This window comes from Panthera uncia (assembly GCF_023721935.1).
Source record: "Panthera uncia isolate 11264 chromosome A1 unlocalized genomic scaffold, Puncia_PCG_1.0 HiC_scaffold_17, whole genome shotgun sequence".
In the NCBI taxonomy this organism is placed as follows: Eukaryota; Metazoa; Chordata; class Mammalia; order Carnivora; family Felidae; genus Panthera; species Panthera uncia.
In genome coordinates this window covers 7,311,954-7,336,385 of record NW_026057577.1, presented here as the reverse complement: position 1 = coordinate 7,336,385, position 24,432 = coordinate 7,311,954, and the positions used below count along the sequence as shown (strand labels likewise).

The 24,432-nt window shown below is 43.2% G+C and overlaps 1 protein-coding gene across 2 annotated transcripts in view; it reads left to right on the top strand.

The window, feature by feature from the left end:
- RUFY1 (RUN and FYVE domain containing 1) overlaps positions 1-24,432 on the top strand; it is a 59,080-nt gene that overhangs the window by 16,071 nt on the left and 18,577 nt on the right. For both annotated transcript variants that reach the window (XM_049648993.1, XM_049648994.1), the window contains exons 5-11: positions 953-1,076; positions 10,042-10,103; positions 13,082-13,147; positions 16,025-16,094; positions 18,435-18,536; positions 19,412-19,528; positions 20,971-21,138. In XM_049648993.1, coding sequence (XP_049504950.1) covers positions 953-1,076; positions 10,042-10,103; positions 13,082-13,147; positions 16,025-16,094; positions 18,435-18,536; positions 19,412-19,528; positions 20,971-21,138 — 709 coding nt within the window. The remainder of the gene's footprint in view (positions 1-952; positions 1,077-10,041; positions 10,104-13,081; positions 13,148-16,024; positions 16,095-18,434; positions 18,537-19,411; positions 19,529-20,970; positions 21,139-24,432) is intronic.

Below are 24,432 nucleotides of genomic sequence, written 5' to 3'. Positions count from 1 at the left end.
TTTCCACGTTTTAAGTCATGGCTTATTATTGATTATATCTTTAACATGATAAATGCGATTTCAAATACTTCACATACTTTGCACTTTGAGTAAAGTCACACTGAGTAACTTCGAGGTACAGATTTTGTTCTAATGAACTAATTCTTTTTTTTTTTTAATTGACTTATAGTTGACACACATTACATAGTTTCAGGTGTGCAACATCGTGATTCCACAAGTCTACACCATGATGCCGTACTCACCACAAGTGTAGTTACCCTCTGTCGCCGTGCAGAGTTACCACAGCACCATTGACTGTATTCCCTATGCTGGACCTTTCATCCCTATGACCTAACGAACTAATTCTTAAGATGATAAGTTCTCATGCACTCACACGCACACACAGCTGGTAAACTAGCACATCACTGGTGACCAGGAGCAGTAGTAGACAGGGGATGGGGCCCCACTATGAATGGCTGAGGTGACTCGGGAGGTAAGAAAGTAAAAGCATCCAGTGTTGCTCCGTGGGACACAGGGAAGAGGGAAGGGTTTTATTCTTGGATGTGGGGGGCTGTGGAAACCTGCTTCCGGCTAACATGAGTGTAGAAATAGTTCCTCACAGTGCAGAAAAAGGAGCCAGCAGAGAAAGGAAGGGCAGAGTGATGGTCAGGAACAGAGGAGCCAAGAGGAGGTGAGAAGGACCAGGGTCCAGGGTCCAGATGGAGGAGTCAGCCTTAGACTAGAGGTGGGAGGAGCCCGTTCTCAACCACAGGAAGAGAAGAGAGGCCAGAGAAGAAATAGCAGCACTTGAAGCAGGTGGGGGCAGGAGGAAATGGACACCAGGGAGTTTCTGGCTTCTGGTGAAGCCGGCAGCCTAGCTGTCAGCTGGGAGATAAAAAGGGGGGCAGGTCAGGGAGACAGGGTGATGAACATCCCTTCCTAAGAAGCCCCCTGCTGTGTCATTCTCTTTCAGTGAGTTCTATGAGCCTGAGGCATTGATGATGGAAGAGGAAGGGATGGTGATTGTGGGTCTGCTGGTGGGACTCAATGTTCTCGATGCCAATCTCTGCTTAAAAGGAGAAGACTTGGATTCTCAGGTAAAATAGGAATCTTGGCTCTAGGTGGAATGCCTTCTTTGGGCCAGGGATTTTCCATAAGATCTGAGGACATGGGCTGAGCCGAAGAAAGGGGCAAATGGCAGAGGGTGTCTACTGGAAGGCTGGGGCAGAGGGGGAAGCCCCCTGGGGAAGGGGAAGTCTGGGCCAAGGCACGGAGGCACATGAAATGAAGGTAGAGGCTGGGCTCAGTTTCCAGGCCATCAGTGTCCTGCGAAAGGGTTTGTCTTTTGTGTCTGGAACCTTGGGAAGCCATCAGAGGGCTGCCTGGGTAGCTCAGTGAAGCATTTTGACTCTTGATTTCGGCTCAAGTCACGATCTCCACAGTTCGTGGGTTCGAGTCCCATGTCAGGCTCTGCACTGACAGTGTGGAGCCTACTTGGGATTCTCTGTCTCTGTCTCTCTTTCTCAAAATAAATAAATAAACTAAAAAAAAAAAAAAAAAAGGAAGCCATTGGAGGTTTTTAAGCAGTGTACTGAAATGATTGGGCCCAGGTTTGAGAAAGAGCAATCTAGCAGCCATCCAGGTCATAACTTTAGAAGGGGCCAACAGTGGAGACAGCAAAAACAGTGAGCAAAGTCCCAAAAGTTGGATGGGGACTAGGAAGGTAGAGTCACGAGAGATTTGGGAAGTGAGATGATACAATGGGGTCCAAATGAAAGCAGGCAGCACAGATCAGAGTGCCCTGACGGGTGAGACAGCCCCCTTGGGAGGCTTTCTTCCTTATGGGAGCAGGTGACCAGGGTTGAGCTCTACACTCCTGGTGGCAGTGACAATAGATGTGTGACGGGGAGAGGCACCCCGACCCATCCCGACCTCCACCCCTGTTCAGGGCATCTGTAGCTGTGGTTGGGCCAATGCCCAGCCTTCTTCCTGCCACAAGTTTGGATCTGAAGAATCTAAAGCTTCCTCTAATCCCTCCATGCCCAGGTCAGCTTGTTTTTGTTTTGTTTTTTTCTTATAACCTCTCCCCCCTTTCTTCCCCAATAGTTTTATTGTTTTTGCATGTTGAAAATTTTTCAAAAAATACAGACAAGTATTTGAAAAGAAACAAAACCTCACACATAATCCCATATTCAGAGAGTAATACAGTGTTACATTTTGTTATCTGTCCTTCCAGCACAAGAATAGGGGGTGTATGTTTATATCTTTTATTAAAGGTATTTGGACTTTTGTTCAACCAAAATATGATTATTCCAGACACACCATTTTGTAATTTTGTTTATTTCACACTATTGTCCCACATAGTTCTCAATGTCGGTAGAGATATAAACCATTTATTTATTTACTTTTAGCTTATTTTATTCATTTTGACAGTGCGTACATGCACAGGAGGGTGGGCAGGAAGGGGGCAGAGAGAGAGGGAAAGACAGAATCCCAAGCAGGCTCTGCATTGACAGTGCAAATCCCCACATGAGGCTCAAACTCACAAACAGTGAGATCATGACCTGAGCCAAAATCAAGAGTCCGATGCTTAACCCTGAGCCACCCGGGTGCCCTGAGATATAAATCTTTTTTTTTTTTTTTTCTTAAGTTTATTTATTTTGAGAGAGAGAGAGAGAGAGAGCATGGGTGGGGTAGGGGTAGAGAGGGAGGGAGAGACAATTCCAAGCAGGCTCCGCACTGACACAGAGCAGAGCCCAACACCAGGCTGGAACCCATGAACCATGAGATTGTGACCTGAGCCGAAATCAAGAGTCGGACACTTAATTGACTGAGTCATCCAGGCGCCCCGAGATAGAAACCATTTAAATGGCTGCACAGTACAAGCACACCTCAGAGATACCATGAATTCAGTTCCAGACCTCGGTGATAAAGCGAGTATCTCAATAAAGCGAGTCATGGAGGGTTTTTTGGTTTTGGTTTTGTTTTTTGGTTTCTCAGTACATATACAAGTTATGTTTACACTATACTGTAACCTATCAGGTGTGTGATGTGATAACATCATACCTAAAAAACTGTGTAAATAAATAACAAAAATAAGTTAAATAAAAATTAATGTTCGTACTTTAAAATATTTCATTGCTGAGTGCCTAGTCAGTTAAGTATCCAACTTTGGCTCAACTCACAATCTCACGGCTCATGGTTCAAGCCCCATGTCAGGCTCTGTGCTGACAGCTGAGAGCCTGGAGCCTACTTCGGATTCTGTGTCTCCTTCTCTCTCCGCTTCTTCCCTGCTCATGCTCTGTCTCTCTCTCTCTCTCTCTCAAAAGTAAATAAATATTTTTTTAAAAATTAAAATATTTCATTGCTGAAAAATGCTAACCATCATCTGAGCTTTCAACAAGCCATAGTCACTGATCACAGATCATCATAACAAATGTAGGAAAAGTTTGAAATACATGATTACCAAAATGTGAACCACAGACACAAGGTGAGCAAATGCTGTTGGGAAAATGATGCTGATAGACTTGCCCAACACATGGTTACCACATACCTTCAATTTGTAAAAAAGGAATGTCCACGAAGTACAACAAAGCAAAATAAAGCAAAGTACAATTAAGCAAAGTACAAATAAAGCATAAAATGAGGTATGCCTGTATTCCATTTTATGAATGTGCCATAATTCATTTAACCAGTACCTTATTAACTTAGGTTGATTCCATATTACAACAACAGTATTGTAAACATCCTCATACCTCTTTGTACTATTGTCCATTGATTTCCTTAGGATAAATTTTGGGACTACTGTGTCACAGTAAACATTCTACATGAGTATTGTGATGTCATGGTGGGCTTTCTTGGTCTTTTTTCAATCTGATAGACAAAAACAGCTCATCTCAAATTTGTATTTTTTTATAAACATGTTTTTTATTTTTATTTTTTTATTAAAAAAAAATTTTGTAATGTTTATTTATTTTTGAGAGGGAGAGAGAGAGACAGAGCATGAGCCAGGGGATGGGGAGAGAGAGAAGGAGACACAGAATCTGGAGCAGGCTCCAGGCTCTGAGCTTCAACACAGAGCCCGACACAGGGCTCGAAACTTGTGAACCGTGAAATCATGACCTGAGCCACCCAGGCGCCCCAACATGTTTTTATTTTTAAAAGTAGGCTCACGGGCACTGGGGTGGCTCAGTCAGTTAAGCAGCTGACTCTTGATTTCAGCTCATGTTACGATCTCACAGTTTTGTGAGTTCAACCCCCCACGTCAGGCTCTGCACTGACAGCAAGGAGCCTGCTTGAGATTCTCCCATTCTCTCTCTGTCCCTTGTAGTCTCTCTGTCTCTCAATAAATAAATAAATAGACTTAAAAATATATTAAATATACATAAAAACAAATATATGTAGACAATAAATAAATAAATAAATAAATGTAAGCTTCATGGCCAACATGGGGCTTGAACTCACGACCCTGAGATCAAGAGTCACATGTTCTACCAACTGAGCCAGCCATGCACCCCATCGAATTTATATTTTTGAGGACTCGGGAGGTCAAGTATTTTTTGCATGCTTTATATGCCATTGGTGGTTCAGCTTTTGTGACTCCCCATCCCTATTCCTTTTCCCATTTTTGTGTGTCTTCCATTTTTTCCCACTCCTTTATTATAGATTAATGATATTAATTGTCAGAATTTTTGTTATAAATTTTTTGCTGGTTTCTTACAGCTGGTGTTCTCTGCAAGGAAAAAAATAATTTTTTTTTGGCATTCAAATTTATTTGGTTTTTTTTTAAGATTTTATTTTTAAGTAATCTCTACACCCAACATGGGCCTCAAATTCATGACCCTGAGATCAAGAGTTGCATGCTTTAACAACTTGAACCAGCCAGGCACCCCTGCTGGTGCCATCAAATTTAATGGACTTTTTCTTTATACTTTCTAAGGTATTGTCCCCATCTAAAAATTAATGTAATTTTTTAAAAACTGGTTTGGTTTTTTTTTTACATTTAAATAACGTCTGTCATTTGTTTTGACATAGTGTGAAGTGGGAGTCTAGGTTTCTTTTACAAATAGTAAACCAGTTTTCTCAATGTCATGTAGTAAATATATTTTTCTGCTAATTTGGAATTTCACCTTTATCATGAGTGAAATATCCAAAATCTACTGAAGTTTATTTCTGGACTCAGAAGTCTAGTCTCTGGATCTCTCTATTCCTATGCCAGTAACACAGTGTTTAATTTACTAGAGCCACATAGTATGTTTTACATTCTAGTCGCTCACCTCCTGCCTACTTTGTTTATTTCCTTTTCAGATATAGTTCAGGCTGTCCATTCTGCCATGTGAACTTGAACATCACTTTGTTAGATTCCAAAATAAAAACTCAATTGTGGCTCTTATCAAATAATAGATATGATAAAGCATCCTGTTTTGGTCTTTTTCTATTTTTATTTTATTTATTTTTAACTTTTTTAACGTTTATTCATTTTTGAGAGACAGAGTGTGAGCAGGGGAGGGGCAGAAAGAGAGGGAGACACAGAATCCAAAGCAGGCTCCAGGGTCTGAGCTGTCAACACAGAACCCGACGCAGGGCACGAACCCACGAGCTGCAAGATCATGACCTGAGCTGAAGTTGGATGCCCAACCAACTGAGCCACCCAGGCACCTCTTTTTTTATTTTTAATTCTGTACTGTTATGGTTACCGTTATTTAAGAGACAATCTGAGGGAACCTTTAAAGAGTCCTCTGAAATGACAGTAGTAGCCTGCTTCATTCATTTTTAGTTTTAAATAACATTGGAGCTCCTGGATGGCTCAGTCAGTGAAACCTCTGATTCTTGATTTCAGCTCAGGTCATGATCTCAAGGTCATGAGATTGAGCCCAGAGTCGGGCTCCTCGCCAAGTGGAGCCTGCTTAGGATTCTCTCTCTCCCTCTGCCCCTTCCCTGACTGTGCGCTCTTGCTCTATCTCAAAATATTTTTTAAAAATCTTAAATAGCATTTCCATATGTAGGTCTGTGCTCACAGTGGAATTTTATTAAAAAAAATTTTTTTTTAATGTTTATTTATTTTTGAGACAATGCGAGAGACAGAGTGCAAGCAGCGGAGGGGCAGACAGAGGGAGACACAGAATCTGAAGCAGACTCCAGGCTCTGAGCTGTCAGCCCAGAGCCTGACACAGGGCTCCAACTCACAAGCCGTGAGATCATGACCTGAGCTGAAGTCAGACACTCAACCCACTGAGCCACTCAGGCGCCCCTGGAATTTTATTTTAAATTCCAGTATTGTTAACGTACAGTGTTACATTAGTTTCAGGTGTATGATATATGATCCCACACTTCCATGCATTTCCCTGGTTCTTTAGCACAGTGCCTCTCATATGTCACCATGAATGTTTGCTACTGATGTCTGAGGGATCCTTTTTCTCATGTTCAGAAAGTACTGTGCCAAACTAATTTATTTTGCATTTTTATTATAAATGAGCATGCAGTGCCATCACATACCTTTTTTTGCCATCTTTTAAAATGTCTTAGCTTTTAACCCATAAATATAACTGAATTCATTCATAGGTTTCCTTTTGTGATATTATCCCTGCATTCCTCAAGTAAACAGGGTTTACAGGAGTGGTCATCATGTGTTACTCTTCTAGTGTCCTCCTAGATTCAACATGTTTGTGGTTTATTTGGAAATTTTGTGTTTCCCTGTATTTGTGACACTGTTCTCAGTTTTCCTTTACTGTACTGTCTTTGCCACTTTGTGGTGTCGGAATGTAACCTCATAAAATAAGCTGGATAATGTTCTTTTCTGTATTCCTGCAACTGTTTATTAGACCAGGAATGATTTTTTCCTCTGAAGGTTTGTAAGAGCTTACTGGGATGATCTCTTCATCTTTATGGGTTTTTTGGTCCTTAGTTGTTTGACCACTTTTTCATTTAGCTTTTGGTCAATGTATTGGTTTCCTGTGTCTTAGGACATTTTTTTATTTTTATTTTTATTCATTTCTTTTTTTTGAGAAAGAGAGAGAGAGAGAGAGAGAGAGAGAGAGAGAGAGAGAGAATACTAAGCAGGCTCCACGCTGAGTGAGAGCCAGACACGAGGCTTGATCTCACAATCATGAGACCATGACCTGAGCCAAAATCAAGAGTCACCCAGGTGCCCCTTAGGACAATTTTTTAGTAATTTATATTTTTCCAAAAGTCATATATTTCATTCAGGTCTATTGGTTATAAGAGAGTATTCTCTTAAGCTTATTAAAATCTCACTTTTCTCATTGGCAGTGTTGTGCACTTGCTAAATCTTGATCATATTTGGTGGAGGTTTGTCTGCTATATTGAACTTGAAGAACCAGCTTTTACATTTGATCTTTTGCTCTTGATTATTTCTGCTTTGGGAGGAGGGTTTTATTTGCTTTCTGATCCATTAATGTCTACTTTGAGTATTAATCCTCTCTCCTTTCTTTTTTCAACGTTTTTGTTTATTTTTTGGGGACAGAGAGAGACAGAGCATGAACGGGGGAGGGGCAGAGAGAGAGAGGGAGACACAGACTCGGAAACAGGCTCCAGGCTCCGAGCCATCAGCCCAGAGCCTGACGCGGGGCTCGAACTCACGGACCGCGAGATCGTGACCTGGCTGAAGTCGGACGCTTAACCGACTGCGCCACCCAGGCGCCCCGATCCTCTCTCCTTTCTATTGTTGAGGGTTTTTTGCAGTTGAAAATGTACTTTTTTTTTAAAATTTTTAACATTTATTCATTTTTGAGAGACAGAGAGAGACAGAGCATGAGCGGGGAAGGGGCAGAGAGAGGGAGACACAGAATCTCTGGTGCCCCAAAGTGTACTTTTTAAATTAAATTTTATTATTTTTTTTTTAAGATTTTATTTTTGAGTAATCTCTACACCCAATGTAGGCTCGAACTCACAGCCCCAAGACCAAGAGTCACATGCTCTACTGACTGAGCTAGCCAGACCCCCCCGATTTATTATTATTTAATTTTATTACAAAAGAAATGCATGCTTGCTGAAAAAAAGTTCATACAGAAGCATATCAAGTGAAGAATGAAATTCAAACTCACCCCCTCCCCTCCCTTGATCCCTTTCGTCCCCATAGATAGTGGTAAATATTGAGGGGGAACATCTCTCTAGAAACAGTTCTACTTTTTCTATGCATTTATGTATACGTGGGTTTGTTTCATATTAAATCCTTTCTTGCTCCCATTTCTGGATGATGAATCAACAGCCAGGTAACCAATAGCAATCACTGTATCTCAACGGTTGGCTGGACAGAGAGAGGCAGGTGCTTCTGGATTAAGAGCTCTGTGCGGTCAGGTTGGTGGTGGCTGGGGCAGCAATCACTGAAGGCCTCTTCTCTCGCTTATCTGTCTTCGGACTGAGAAGGTTCAGGGAGCTGGGACAGGAACCGCAGAGGCTTCTCAGGCACCCCTGTACTCATGTGGTCTCTCCATTTGGTGTCCAGCATAGTAGCTTCAGGGTAGCCAGACTTCTTTTGGGGAAGCTCAGAACTTCAATGTTATATGCCCCTCTAGGAAGAGCTAGGAAGAAGCTTATGTTGCCTCCATTAATGTAGCTGCAGAAGTCACGGAATCATTTCTGCTGCTTTTTACTCAAGACAGACACTGAGGCTGCCCAGGTTCAAGGGTCAGGAATGTAGGTTGGTGGGAGGTGTGACAGAGAAGTTGCAGAAACTCTCACACATGGCTGTGGCTTTAACAAAGTGGTATTACTGTAAAGGGTTAATGCTGTATATATCACTCTGGGACTTCTCATTTTCTCCTGGAGCTTTCTTCATGTCATTATGTCATACATCCACCCACTGCATTCTTTGTGATGGGTGCATGGGGCTCCATGACATGGCTATTACACGACTGATCAATATTTCTTTACTGATGGACCCCATTTTCCCAGTTTTCATCTCCCTCTCTCTGTGCCCTCCCCCACTTGCACTGTCTCTCTCTCAAAAATAAAGTTAAAAAACATTTAAAAAAAAAAAAAAGAAGAAGAAGAAGTGGCTTCACTTACTCATGCTGTAGCAGACAGTGGCAGACCAGGCTCTCATTCTCTCTCAAGGGCTTTATTTTTGGACAAAGCCCTTGACATTCAGATGTGAGGGGCTCTGGTTCTCCCTCGTTCACAACAGCAGAGAATTTCCCCTGGAAAATGAGATGGGACCATTTCACCACAATTTAGGGAAGGAGGGGGTCAGAATGTCAGTTAAGGTTACCTACCACCTTAGTCTAGCCACCCAGACCTCTTTTTTCTTTTTTTTTCTTTATGTGTATTCTTTTTTTTTTTTTTGAAAGAGAACATGAGCAGGAGGCACCTGGGTGGCTCAGTCAGCTGAGTGTCCGACTTCAGCTCAGGTCATGATCTCACAGTTTGTGAGTTCAAGCCCCACGTCGGGATCTGTGCTGACAGCCTGGAGCCTGCTTCAGATTATGTGTCTCCCTCTCTTGCCACTTCCCCGCGCTCGCTCTCTCTCTCTCTCTCTCAAAAATAAGTAAACATTAAAAAAAAATTAAAAAAAAAAAAAGAGAGCATGAGCAGAGGAGGAACAGAGAGAGGGGGCCGGAAGGGACAAAGGATCCAAAGCAGACTCTGCTCTGACAGCACAGAGCCTGATGGGGGGCTCGAACTCATGAACTGTGAGATCATGACCTGAGCTGAAGTTGGATGCTCAACCAACTGAGCCACCCAGGCGCCCTTCCCCCCCCTTTTTTTTTAATTGCTCTATACCCAAAGAACTTCACTGATCTTTGTCAACAACCTGCTTAGTGAATAAATACACAAAACTAGTCTTGACGAGAGGGTAAAACTTCAGAATCTTCCCTTAAATCCTGATTTGTGATAAGTTTTTCTTCTAGAAGTTGGCGGGGTTCTCTCTCTCTTGGTTTGTTTGTTCAGTTGATTACTATTTTTGTAGAGGTGGTCAGCCCGACTAAATTGTGTGTAGGAAAGAGACAGGAAGGTAAATGCCCTGAATTTTAAAGATGTATGGTTTACGGAAAACAGAAAAAGTTTCTCCTATTTAATACTTGTACGTTTTGTGTCGATCAGGTTGGAGTGATCGATTTTTCCCTCTACCTTAAGGATGTGCAGGGTCTTGATGGCGGCAAAGAGTAAGTAACTGCATGCCTGCTGCTGTTCTTCACAATTTTAATGAAATTCTGGGAAAGAATGCTACGTTTGTTTTTGCTTTGTTCGACCTTTTCATTTTCAGCAGGTATTTTTTAGTCACAGAGGTAATACATGAATGTGCTCATTGTGCAAGGAGCTAAGCTCTGCAGGGTAGAAAGGAATGTCCCCATTCACATTGCCCCCTCATCTCCAGCTCAATCCTGTGCCTGCTCCTCCCTCAGAGGAAGCTGCTCATGTCTCCTTCCACACCTTTTTTTAAATGCCTTGCAGGTATATATTTATTGGTTGTATAATTTGCCTTATGGTTTGTTTGAATATAAGTGGGATGGTACCATTATAGGTACTCCTATATGTGTGTGTGTGTGTGTGTGTGTGTGTGTGTGTGTGTGTATATAAAAGTTGCCCTTGGACTCATTCCTTGATCCTAGTGTGTCTTGGATGTCCCTCCATGCCATGCTTATTATGCTCTCCTTCCTTATTATGCTCTCCTTCCTGCTTATTATTAACAAGAGCATCCTTTTAAAGGAGTCATTCGGGGTGGGGTAGAAAACAAAGTGAACAATGTATATAACATGCTACCATTTGAGTTACGCTGAAGAATATGCATCCACATTTATATGTTGTATTTCCACACGCTTGGACCATTTCTAGAGTGGTGCGTAGACACCTACTAACAGTGGCTGTTCTGGGTGGGTGAAGGGAAGAGGCCAGGAGGCAGGCATGGGAGGGAGTCTCACTGTAAACCTTTGGGTTGTGCTTGAATAGTTTACCGTATCTGTTATCTGTCTCTCAAATGTGTTCTTGATAAGGACTCTCACAGGCCCCAAGCCCTAGCAGCACACCTTATCCGGCAGTGGGAACCCCACAAATACCTCAGGCTTCTTGAGTATAAGGATTCACCCACTTGAAACTTAAACAGAAATATTCTTTTTTTTTCTTTTAAGGTTTATTTATCTACTTTGAGAGAGAGAGAGTGCGCATGAGTACAAGTGGGGACAGGCAGAGAGAGAGGGAGACAGAGAATCCCAAGCAGGCTGTGTTGTCAGCGCAGAACCTGAAGCAGGGCTTGATCTCAGGAACTGTGTGAGATCATGACCTGAGCCGAAATCAAAAGTCAGACACTTAACCAACTGAGCCACCCAGGAGCCCCCCAAAATTATACTCATAATGTAAAGAAATAGAAATAAACTGATATCTACCAATAGGAGATAATTGAATGAATTACAGAACATTCAAAATATTCCATTCTATGAGATATTATGGAACAAATTTGACCTACTGGTTATAGTAGACTTAGAGGGATTTCCACAAGGTGTTATCGAATGAGAAAAGTATGATACTGAGAAGGGTATATACGGTTGATCCCCTGAACAACATGGGCTTGACCTGCACAAGCCCACTTTTACGCAGATATTTTTCGGTTAAGTATGGTACAGTACTGTAAATGTATTTTCTCTTCCTTATGATTTTCTTAATAAAATTTTATTTTATTTCATTGTAAGGCTATAGTATATAATACACATAACATACAAAATACATGTTAATGGACTATGTAATTGGTAAGGCTTCCCTCAACAGTACACTATGAGTAGTTAAGTTTTGAGGGAGTCAAAAGTTGCATGCACATTTTCAGCGGTGCAGGGGGTTGGCGTCCCCCACCCATGTATTGTTCAAGGGTCAACTGTATGTCATTTTTGTAAACAACTCCAAGAAATCCCTAACGTATTTTCTATGTTTTAATTACATACTGTATCTATCTGTATATAATACAGACAGATACTATGGTCATATGCATATAGGCTCAACAGACTATTAACGTGGGTTACCTGAAAAGCTATGTGAAGGGCAGAATAGGTAAAAGAAAAAAATGTGCTGAAAAACAAATCCAGCACCTGTGGCAAGAACCTGTGTAGAATGATCCCCTGTATGTACATATGTGTGTATATATATATATATATATATATATATATATATATATATATATATGTAAAGAGATTGGGGGTCAGGGGTGGAGGGGGATGCCTAACTTTAAAATGTTAAAGAGGAGCGCCTGGGTGGCTCAGTTGGTTAAGCATCCGACTTCGGCTCAGGTCATAATCTCACAGTTCATGAGTTCGAGCCCCACATTGAGCTCTGTGCTGACAGCTCAGAGCCTGGAGTCTGCTTTGGGTCCTGTGTCTCCCTCTCTCTGCCCCTCCCCCGTTCATGCTCTGTCTCTCTGTCTCAAAAATGAATAAAAACATTAAAAAAATTTTTAAGGGGCGCCTGGGTGGCTCAGTCAGTTGAGCGTCCGACTTCAGCTCAGGTCATAATCTCACAGCTCGTGAGTTTGAGCCCTTCGTCGGGCTCTGTGCTGATAGCTCAGAGCCTGGAGCCTGCCTCAGATTCTGTGTCTCCCTCTCTTTCTGCCCCTAACCCACTCACATTCTGTCTCTGTCTCTCTCAAAAATAAATAAACATTTTTTATTTAAAAAAAAAATTTTTTTTTAATTAACATCTTTTTTTTTACCCAGGCTAGTCAGCTTTATGTTTTGAAAAGCCTCTGGTCTCCTTTTTTGAGCCATTTCTCTTTCCCTTGAGTATCACAAGTTTGATCTGCCACCTTGAGGGAGGGCCATTTGTATCTGGCTGTCAGTATTTCCACCTCATATGCCAGATGGCTTTCTGTCCTCTTCCCAAATGCCTGGCCTGACAAGGCAGGAGGGTGTCTACAGGAAGCCTGCCCACGTTCCTGCATCTCCAAAGGACCTGGCTGCCATCCCCACCACACCCTTGGCCAGCTTTGCTCTGTTCACTCCGGGACCAGGACCAGGCAGACATTATTACTAAGCTCTGATGGTGCCTTAGTTTCATGATGACATTGGTACTTCTTCGAGGTGCCTGGAAGGTTGGGAGATGGTTACAAGGTATTAACCATATATTAAAGGAATTTCTGTCTTTTTTATGCTGTTTTCAAAAGGCACGAAAGAATTACTGATGTCCTTGATCAAAAAAATTACGTGGAAGAACTTAATCGGCACTTAAGGTAGGACTCACTCCCTTTTCCAGTGTCACAGTTAATTGTCAGTACCCAATAATTGTTCCGTGGAACATTTTTCAGTTGCCATAACTGACCTTTTTTCCACACCAAGTGAAAAAGGGGTATCATAGCATCCTTGTGTGTACAGACCAGAGGAGTATGATTTCTCAATAAGGAGCTTTGGGAGTTCTTTGGTTCTTTGTTTTATGCAGCTAGACATTGTAGAAAGCAAACAAATTAAGCCTTGAGTCTTCACCCCTCACCCCTCAGCCACCTGGTTGGAAGTGACTGCCATGGGAAGCACTGTTCCTACAGGGAATCTGCACACATCCCTCTGGTGTGTCGGGACAGGAGAAAAGGGCTAAACCCCGACAGCAATTCAGTAGCAACAGCAGGCATCTTTTCTGTGATTTTTTCATTTTAATTGGAAAGCTCCCGCTGTGTTCCATGAAACACTAGCCGATGGCGGTATTGGTGGAGAATGGGCAGAGATTCACAGTCTAATGTGTTTGGGAGACAGGTTATTCTCTGTATCTCTGAATCCCCTCCGAGTGGGCAGTGCACATAAGCAGTGCTCCAAGGGACAGCCCCGCTGGCCCCAAAAGCCAACGAGACAGCTAAAGGAGCTGGCACATTTCACAGAATGTGCCTGGGGACAGTGCTCCAAGTTCTCCTGAGGCGTGATGTTGGCTGTTGCTTTGAGAGATCCTTGATAGATCCCTCATTTATTGACCAGTTTTGTAAGGAAGAGATGTCAGATTTCATCAGACATTCATTATCATTCAGGAAATCATGACTTTTATCCCTTAATCTGTTGATGGGAGGTTTTTTATTAATAGATTTCTTCATACAGAACCATTTCCAGGTCACAGGAATAAACTCTACTTAATCATAGTTTTAGTAACTGCATCATTTTTGATATGTGAACTAACCTAATTGTTCTGTAGTTTTTTTCCCCCCTCTGGCACGGTGTCAGGATTATGCATCTTCACAGAATGAATCAGGAGGAGCTTCTGGTTCATGAGCATTATTTGCTCCTTGAAAGCGTGAAGCATGGGGCGCCTGGCTGGCTCAGTCAGTAGATGCGACTCTTGATGTCAGGGTCGTGAGTTCGAGCACCACACTGGGTGTAGAGATTACTTTTTTAAAACAATTTTAAAAAAGAAAACAGAAAATGTGAAGCTCAAAGCCTTTACTGAGGCAAGACTTTGTCAGCTTTTCAGTTTTTTCCTGAGTTGTTTATCTGTGTTTTTTTCTCCTGAGGATGTGTCTTTTTTGGTCATTTATATTTTATTTTTAAATTTTTTTTAATGTTTATTTATTTTTGAGAGAGACATAGAGCACAAGCAGGGGAGGGGCAGAGAGAGAGGGAGACACAGAATCCAAAACAGGCTCCAGGCTCCAAGCTGTCAGCACAGAGCCCGGCGCGGGGCTCAAACCCACGAGCTGGGAGATTATGACCTGAGCCGAAGTCAGACGCTTAACCAACTGAGCCACCCAGGCGCCCCTGGTAATTTATATTTTCTAAGAAAAGCATAAATTTTAAGGACGTTTTCTATGTTACAGTTGGAATAGAACTGAAAATTACATACTTTAAAGACTTGTAATTCCCTCTATATCTTTTGTGTTCTTTTTTTTTCATTTTGTCGTATCTAATGCCTGAACTTTGGTTCATTAACCTTGCCAGGTTTATTTATTTGCCCTGCACCCCCACTGGCAAAAGGCACCAGGTTAGTGGCAAAAGGTACAGGTTCCCGAGCCAGACTGCCTAGGTTCAGATCCTGGCACCCCTCCAAACGGGGATGAAACCTGAGTGAGTTTTTCAGTGTAAAGTTATGGTTTCCTCGTCTGTGAAATAGGTAATGGTAAGATTTACTCCCAGAATTATGGAGAGGGTCACATGAGTTGATGCACTTAAAGTGCTTAGAAGGGGCACCTGGGTGGTTCAGTCGGTTAAGTGTCCAACTTCGGCTCAGGTCATGATGTCACGGTTCATGGTTTGAGCCCCAGATCCAGCTCTGTGTTGATAGCGTGGAGCCTGGAGCCTGCTTTGAATTCTGTCTCCCTTTCTCTGCCCCTCCCCTGCTCTCAAAGATAAATAAACATTAGAAAAAAATTAGGGGCTCCTGGGTGGCTCAGTTGGTTAAGTGTTTGCCTCCGGCTTGGGTTATGATCTAACGGTTCATGAGTTCGAGACCCACATCGGGCTCTGGGCTCTCTACTGTCAGCGCAGAGCCCGCTTTGGATCCTCTATGCCCCTCTCTCTCTCTGCCCCTCGCCTGCATGTTCTCTCTCTATCTCAAAAATTAAGTAAATAAATAAATAAATAAATAAATAAACAAGCACATAATTTGAAATAAATAAAGTGCTTAGAAGAGACCTTCCAAAAAGGAAGGTACTATATCATTATTGTGGCCGTTATTATTATTTATCAGATTTACATTCGTTTTACATATTTTTCAGTGGGAACATAGTACATATTACTTAAAGAATATTTGAAAAAATGAGGCAAAGTATAAAAAAGATCCCCCTTTGATCCTACAACCCCAAAGTACTATTATCTTGTTGTGGATATTATTTAGATACATGACTGCCAGTACATTTTGGTTCCCATCTACCATGTTAGGGAGAAAAAATGATTTTCTTTCCAGTTGGCTAAAGAAATGGATAGCATATTTTGGGGGAAAGACATTGAAACCTTTTCAATAAACGTATACACACGCACACATACATATGTCTTCAGAATTCTCATCTCTGAATTAATCGGAGACCCCTCAACTCTCCATTTCATACAGGAAACCTAGGAATCTATTCTCATTGTTCAGAGGTTGGGGAAACAGCCTTCCTAAAATTCACCATTACTTAATATGTTATTTTCTCTAGCTGCACAGTTGGGGATCTTCAAAACAAGATAGATGGCTTGGAAAAGACGAATTCAAAACTTCAAGAAGAGGTTTGTAACTTACTGAAATTCTTAGGACAAAATGGCCCAAGGTTAAGAGAAACAGTGTGGTTGGTACATCTGACCAGAGCTGCTCACTGGTTGGAATGGGAATCGCTAAGTTTGGACTGAGCTGCATGTGAGACCGGTGTTCTCGGAATTTCGCATCCTCAGAATGTCTGTGGCCCTGTCCGGGGCTTCCCATGAGCCAGTGCAGCTGATCATGAGCCAGTTCTAAGTGACTTAGGTTTTATCACCTCGCAGTGAACCCTGGGCCTCCTTCGGAAAGCCCAGCTCCTGTGGTGAATGCGCTTCTCTCTTCCTCTTTCCCCACCTTCCTCTGACATAGTGTGCCTCCCTGCTGCCCAGAAGGCGCAGACTCTGTTATGAGGTAAAAGTACCCTTGCCCACCCCTTCTGTGTTTCGGCCTCTCAGGAGCCTGGAACCAGTCTCCCCACAGTGTGGTCTTTCTCTGCTTTCTCACTAGGAAGAGAGAGAATGAAAAGACAGGAAGAAGGAGGGCTGAGGCCGAGGAAGAAAGCTTGCTGCCCGCTGCCCGGCAGTCTCCTTGGTGGACACATCTTGTCTCCTGTTAGCAGGAGGGGGGTTGCTCAGCCTTTCTGAGGCTTTCCACAGGTAGCGGTCCCTGGCTGCTCGGGCCTCCCCACCAGGTCTCACTGGGGAGGAAGAGGGCTGTGAGAGGTTGCCAGGGCGTGACCCCCACCTCAGTGTGGAGGCAGGTTATGGCCAGACGAGAGACGCAGAACATGCCTTTGTACGGAGGGCCCGGTTTAAGGCTCCCTCTGTTTACACTGACTGCTCTCTCCCAAGGGGCCAGTGCTGGAAAGCTTTAAGGAGAGGAGCTCAGATTTGTGTGAGGAGAAGGAGATTCAAAGGCGGCGTTCATAGATGGGCTTCTCAGGAGCAGCTTCACCACACTTAGAACTGGAGGACCCACATTGCCCTTGGGTGGGTGGGCTTTTGGGCCTTAGTTTATTAGGGAGGCAGGTCTTTGGGCCTCACTGTCCTCATCTCCAAATCGCATGATAACTCATACCTAACAGTGTTGTAAAAATGAGATTTGTGTTATATAAATGTGCCTCACACAACACTTGGCATGTGGAGACATTAGTTGATTTTAGAACAAACAGATTGACTCTTCGTTCTCCCAGGCGAGGTGGCATACTTTGAAGGAAGGTCTAATTTTAGCTTTTGAAACTAAACAGCTAGGTTATTTTTTCTTCAAAGGCCAACAGCTGTAATGGGAAACATGCTTTATAGAAAAGTCCCTCTCCTCAGGGTGTGCTCTCCCTGGCTTCAGAGAGCAGAGTGGGAATTAGCAGATGGTTAACTAGCACCTCTAGAGACTTAAGATTTCTTAGTTCGGCACAGCGGTAACGTTTAGAAACCCCAGTCGTGGGTTCTGAGTCCACGTGGACTTAGATGCAGTTGAGGAAGAGGAGAGAGGTGTTCAGTGCTTCAGCCCCCGCCCCCTCAGTGAGTGATGCCAAGAGCACAGCCCAGTTCACGTCTTCTTTCTCCTTCCCCAGCCTGCCCTTCTCTCTCCAGGCTGTGTTCAGAGGCTGCATAAGGAGAGGTTGGTGGGTATGTTAATGCCTCTACCTGCCTCTGCAGAGAACCTCCTCCCAACAGGCTTGTATACACTTTGCCCCCACCTATGGTAACTCATTCGAGGACAGGAAGATGGCTTTCTAGGGCCTGGCTTCAGCAGATTTTGTTGTGATTCCTTCCCCAGAATGTTTTAAGTCTCCCTCTAGTGATAAAAATAATCCTTGTTTATTGGCTGGAAAAGAATGAAGGATCAGGAAAAAAAGCCCATAATCCCTTTGCTAAGTAACAGCTACTGTTATTATCCGTGTATATGTGCTGCAATGTTTCCTAAGCATTTGTAACATAGGTGATTTTTTTCTTTTTAATTAGAGGTGAGAACGTGCCATAGAACCTGCCTTTTGTCCCCTATTGATATTATACCTGAAGTATGTTCTCAAGTCATCAAAAGCCTTTGCAAACATTTTAATAACTACGTATTTCTGCCTTATGCTCCCACTGTCTTTCAGTAAGCTTCTGTGATATTGGACACTCAAGTGCCTCTAATAATTTGTGTCCATAAATCCTTGCCCACATTAAATCCTTAACCCCATTAAGTGGTTTGCTCTCATTTTTTTTTAAACTATGTGAATGTATTCCCTATTCAAAACAAAGAAATTAAATGATAAAATACCAAATACGTGGAAGTCCATCATCAATTGTGAAGGTGCCAAATGTTAGTTTTTAATCTGAACGGTAAGATTAATTTCAACGTTAAGGAACATAAAAATCTTTCTTTATCAGCTTTCAGCTGCAACAGACCGGATTTGTTCACTTCAAGAAGAGCAGCAACAATTAAGAGAACAAAATGAGTTAATTCGCGAAAGAAGTGAAAAGAGCGTGGAGGTGAGAAACTGACCTCACAGCTGGGCAGCATGTCTCCCATGCGCAAGTGTCCGTGGCAGAGCTCATGCTCATTGTTTAATAGTGACACAGGCCTCAGGACGTACAGAGATGCCTTGTTTGGTGCCACTGTGCCCTCCCACACCACTTGCAGGCCACCTGGGCCACTTCGGGCTTCCAAGCGCACTGCTTCCTCACCTCTGGGCCTTTGCACTCAAAGGTTCCCATTTACTCTTCAACCTCTGCTCACGTACCGTGTCCTCTGTGATGCCTCCATGGCCCCCATCCGTGGCCTTGGGCCTTCCTCCCCTGTTCCCAGAGCTGTTTGTCCCTCCCTCCATTAGAGAACCCATTTTCTGTGTCATAGAATTGCTGGCTTGCAGCTGTCCTACACAATGACCTGAGAACAGAAAGAGACCATATCTGATTCATCTTGAAACTCACCCACTGCTAAAGAACATGCTGGATAAATAAAAATCCATGCTGAATGATGGAATGAATGGGGGCCTTTCCCACTAAGAACAACGGTTCTGTTTTAAAGAAAATTAAATATGTATTGTTTTCCAAACCTCACTTTTCAAAAGTCTGTTGGCTTGCTGTCATCCTTCAGGTTCAAAGATATTTTGAAGTATCTTTTAGCATTTTTCTACAGTGCTTAAAATATAGAAGTTATCCTACATCTTTAAAAATTGTGGCATATTCTTTTAATGTTTTTATTTTAAGTAGGCTCCATGCCCAATGTGGGGCTTGAATTCCTGACCCTGAGATTAAGAGTTGACTCAGCCAGCCAGGTGCCCCTATGGTATATTGTAAAATACTTTGTAGTTAGCTCACTTCCATAAGCAAACCATGCCTCTTGGTGTTCTTGTTTGATATAGATAACAAAACAAGATACAAAAGTTGAGCTGGACACTTACAAGCAAACTCGGCAAGGTCTGGATGAAATGTATAGTGATGTGTGGAAGCAGCTAAAAGAGGAGAAGAAAGTCCGTTTGGTGAGTGCAAGACTGTCTATTTTTTTTTTTTTTTTAAGTAGGATTCATGCCCAGTGCAGAGCCCAACATGGGGCTTGAACTCACGACCCTGAGATCAAGACCTGAGCTGAGACGCTTAACTAAGCTAGCCAGGTACCCATAGGCTAAGTGTCTTTAGAAGGAATTCCCCAATAGCCCTTCATGTTATTTGTTGTCACTTTTCACACATGTGCTTAAATCTGCTTTTAAAAACAAATGAGTTTTTTATGCAAAGTTTCTAAAGTCTGAAGAAATATATTCATGAAGAATCAAAAATCATCCCTTTAAAAAAATTTTTTAATATTTTTAAAATATTTATTTATTTTTGAGAGAAAGACAGAGTGTGAGTAGAGGAGGGGCAGAGAGAGAGGGAGACACAGAATCCGAAGCAGGCTCCAGGCTCTGAGCTGTCTGCCCAGAGCCTGACGCAGGGCTCAAATTCAGGAACTGTGAGATCATGACCTGAGCCGAAGTCAGTCACTTAACCAACTGAGCCACCCAGGCGCCCTCCAAAAAATGTTTTTTTAAGGGCTTACTTAGCTTACACCTAAGTTCTGTATTTTTTCCAGTTTTATAAACCTTTTTCAAGGATTACCATGAGACCAGATTTGAGGTTGCTTTGCCAATACAGTTCCCTCAGTCAGCCTCTGGTCTATTTATTATATTCTACCTAATCTCTGTGCCAGTGACCAGTGTTTTGGGTTTGTTTTTAATGTTTATTTATTTGAGAGAGAGCAATCACAAGGGGAGGAGGGGCAGATAGAGGGAGAGAGAGAATCCCCAGCAGACTCCATACTGCCAGTGCAGAGCCCGATGCCGGGCTTGATCCCATGAACCGTGAATTTTAAAGTATGCTCCACACCCAGCGTGGGGCTTGAACTCATGACCCCGAGATCAAGAGTCACACACTCTACCAACTGAACCAACCAAATGCCCTAACCAGTGTTTTTTAGTAGACACAACTCTTGGACCTGCTTTGTGTCTTTACGCAGATGTGGAAACATGTCTCCTGAGTTACCCAGGACAGCACTAGTTCAAAATGGTTGCACCTTTATTGCCATAAAGGAGCAAACCATACAAAAATCCAAAAACTCTCACATTGCAACATCAGATTGCTTGGCAGACATTCTTTCAGACTGTGCGTTCTGATTTTAGGGTTTAAAGAATGTGGTTGCCAGGATCAAGGCTCACATTGCCACCTACCAACTTTCTGTTGACTGGATCCAGAGCCAGTTTTCCTTACAAAATGAGCAAAAGGGCTAAACTTAATGTAGTTATGCTCTGGACAGAATTTCCTAAATCTCCCTAACCTACTTCGACTTCCGGGTTATATTTTTGCCACTGCCCAAGATACACCCTCAGGTAAATACATCCCTGTGTCTACTGTAATAACACCTTCTTAATTGATATTCCTAATTGATAAGGAACTAGAAAAAGAACTGGAGCTGCAGATTGGAATGAAGACGGAGATGGAGATCGCAATGAAGCTGCTCGAAAAGGACACCCACGAGAAGCAGGACACCCTAGTCGCCCTCCGCCAGCAGCTGGAGGAAGTCAAAGCCATCAATTTACAGATGTTTCACAAAGTTCAGGTGGGAGCTGACTCTATGTCCCTAGCACAGCCTTACGACCTCACACCGTTCTTGCCGCAGAAGAGAGGATGGACACCTCCGTGAGGCCCCGTCCATAGGCCCCGTTACGCATTTCTGCACTTATTTTATTTGGGTCTCCCAGCAGTCCCTGAGAAAAGTTGATAACATGGGGGAAAGTATAAATTACAGGGCAGACCCGAGTGGCTGCATCTTGTGCGCTGGGTGGCACAGCTAGTAAGTAGAACTGAAAACTGAACCCTGTCTTGGCCCGTTCTTCCCTTCACTGTCTCCCTAGTGTCTTTCGTCTTCTTCAATGACTGTCTGCCCCAGGAAATGGAGAAGTGGATTAAGGAACGATAGAAGTTAGTGTCGTCTTTTCAAGCTGGGCCATGAAGTTAATCTTGCTGAGTCTCCAGCTGCGCGGCTGGCTGCACACCTCTCCTGTCACTTCAGAGCGGTTCAGGGGAGCTAGCCCAGAGAGAATCAATTGTGCCAGAGTTTGAAAGCTAGCATCTAAAAATCGCAAAGCTTCCTTGCTCAGAGGCTACAGCAGCACCCAAGACCATTCTGTGTCCTTCTTTTCTTTTTTTTGAAGTTCTGTTTCCTGGGTTTTTTTTTTTTAATTTTTTTTTTAATGTTTATATTTTTATTTTTGAGAGAGACAGAGCATGAGCGGGGGAGAGGCAGAGAGAAAGAGGGAGACACAGAATCCGAAGCAGGCTCCAGGCTCTGAGCTGTCAGCACAGAGCCCAGTGCAGGGCTTGAACTCACAAACTGTGAGATCATAACCTGAGCCAAAGTCGGACGCTCAACCAACTGAGCCACCCAGGTGCCCCTGTTTCCTGTTTTAATGCCTGAACTGTCCCACTTCCTCTTTAGATGTGCTCTCAATCTGTGTCAAAGATGGTGTGAACAGACACACATGTTATCTTGTCCTGCCATTTTTTTTTAAACATAGTCTCATTTATTTATTTATCTATGTATTTATTTTATTTTAATTTTTTAGAGAGAGCGTATGCAATCGGCAGAGGGAGAGAGAGAATCTTTTTTTTCCTAATGTTTATTTATGAGAGAGAGTGAGCACACAAGTGGGCAAGGGGCTGAGAGAGAGGGAGACCCAGAATCTGACAGGCTCCAGGCTCCGAGCTGTCAGTACAAAGCCCGACAAGGGGCTCAAACTCATGAACCGTGGGATCATGACCTGAGCCGAAATCAAGAGTTGGATGCTCAACCTACAGAGCCACCCAGGCACCCCCAGCCTTTTTAAAAACTATTACATAACCAACATTATAATAATAGCTGCAGTGGAAATTAAAGCACAGGGAGAAAAAGAGGAAAATCGTTGCGCTCTCCTGACACATTCTTTATTTTAATTTGTGTTTTCTTCTGGTCTGGGTCAGTCTGTAACCTTAATATTCATGCTCGTCAGAGGAAACCATACTTCATAATTTAGCAGGCCCTAACCTAAAGCGGCTTCAAACTATGGCAGTTTGTATTTCTGTTGCATAATGGTTTCGAGGAGATCATTTCAGACCAGCAGTTTTGCCCCCCGCAGTCGCTTGGGGACCCAGGCTAATGGCAGCTCCAGCTGTCCAGGCCACTGGAAGGGAGTGGAAGGGAAAGAAAAGCAAAAGTCCAGAACCAGGATCTCCTCCCAAACAGTGAGAGAAAAGTTGCACACATCATTCCATTCACTTACACAGCCAAGGGCCAGATGTGGCTGTGAGGGGAGCCTGGGGCTGGCGTGTCCCAGCTGCGAGCCAGATGAAGGGGAGAATAGGAGTCACTAGGGTCACTAGATATAGCTGTCACTACCACCATCTGCCCCACTGAGCTTCCAGAAGTCCTGTCCAGTCCCAGAATCCTCCTGGTCCGCAGCCCCTGGGTGACAAGCAGCACTCTCCATGGAGCCCTCAGGCCTGTGTTTGAACCAGAAGATCAGCTGTCTTTCTCACATTAACCCATCCCGCCCAGCATAAAATAGTGGAGCCAAAACAGGATTGCAAAAGGAAACAAGAGACCCACAGGGCAGACCCTGGCCTGCCGTGGCCATCATTTGCACCTCTGGGCAGGAGCTGGGAAGGCTGCCCAGGGTGCTGGGGGCTCCATTTGTTAGCATGTCCACCTACCCTTCCTCAGTCGTCAACAGAACTTGTCAGCCAACCTCCATGGTCCCTGACAAGTCCCCCATCTCTATAGCCCATTTGAAGTGCGCTCTTGGGGAATGTGGCCTTCTTGGTGGCTGCACGGCTTAAAAGCCACATTCCCACTGGTCTCGGTTTGCTGGCCTGGAGATTGTATGAAGGGTCAAACAGTCACAGATACTCTTCAGGCCTGACTCGTGGTGACACAAGTTTTTGTGACAGTACGGTTCCCTCAGTCACCATGTCTGGTCTGGTTATTTCCCTTCAATCTGTGTATTGATGACCACAGTTTATTGTTTCATTTATTTTTATTTCTTATTTTCTTATATTTTTTTATTTTGAAAGAGAGAGTACAGGTGCGCATGCATGTGATCAGGGGCGGGCAGACAGAGAAGGGGAGAGAGAGTCCTAAGCAGGCTGCACATTCAGTGGGGAGCCCAGCGCGGGGCTTGAACTCAACGACCATGAGATACTGACCTTAGCCGAAATCAAGAGCCAGATGCTCAACTGACTGAGCTAACCCTGCACCCCTATGGTTTCATTTATTGAACACAGTTCTTCTGCCTGCCTCATTTCTGTGCTCTATCAGTCTTTTCCCACTCCCCTCCTTCAGCGGCCGGTCGTCTGAAACTGCAGACAGAGATGTGCAGGAAAGCCCATACTGTTTTGATTGCTACAGCTTTGTAGTATAGCTTAAAATCTAGGATTCTGTACTTCCAGTTTTGTTCTTTGTCAAGATCACTTCGGTTATTTGGGGTCCTTTGTGGTTCCATACAAATTTTAGGATTGTTTGTTCTAGTTCTATGAAAAATACTATTGGTGGGAAGGGAAACAAAAATAATATAAAAGCAGGGAGGGGGACAAAACATAGAGACTCATAAATATGGAGAACAAACAGGGTTACTGAAAGGGTTGTGGGGGGGGGGGGGTTGGGATGGGCTAAATGGGTAAGGGGCACTAAGAAATCTACTCCTGAAATCATTGTTGCACTATATGCTAACTTGGATGTAAATTTTAAAAAATTAAAAAAAAAGAAGTAAAGGAAAAAAAATACTGTTGGTATATTGATAGGAACTGCATTGAATCGATAGATTGCTTTGGGTAGTATGGATATTTTAACAACATTAATTCTTTCAATCTGTGAGCATGG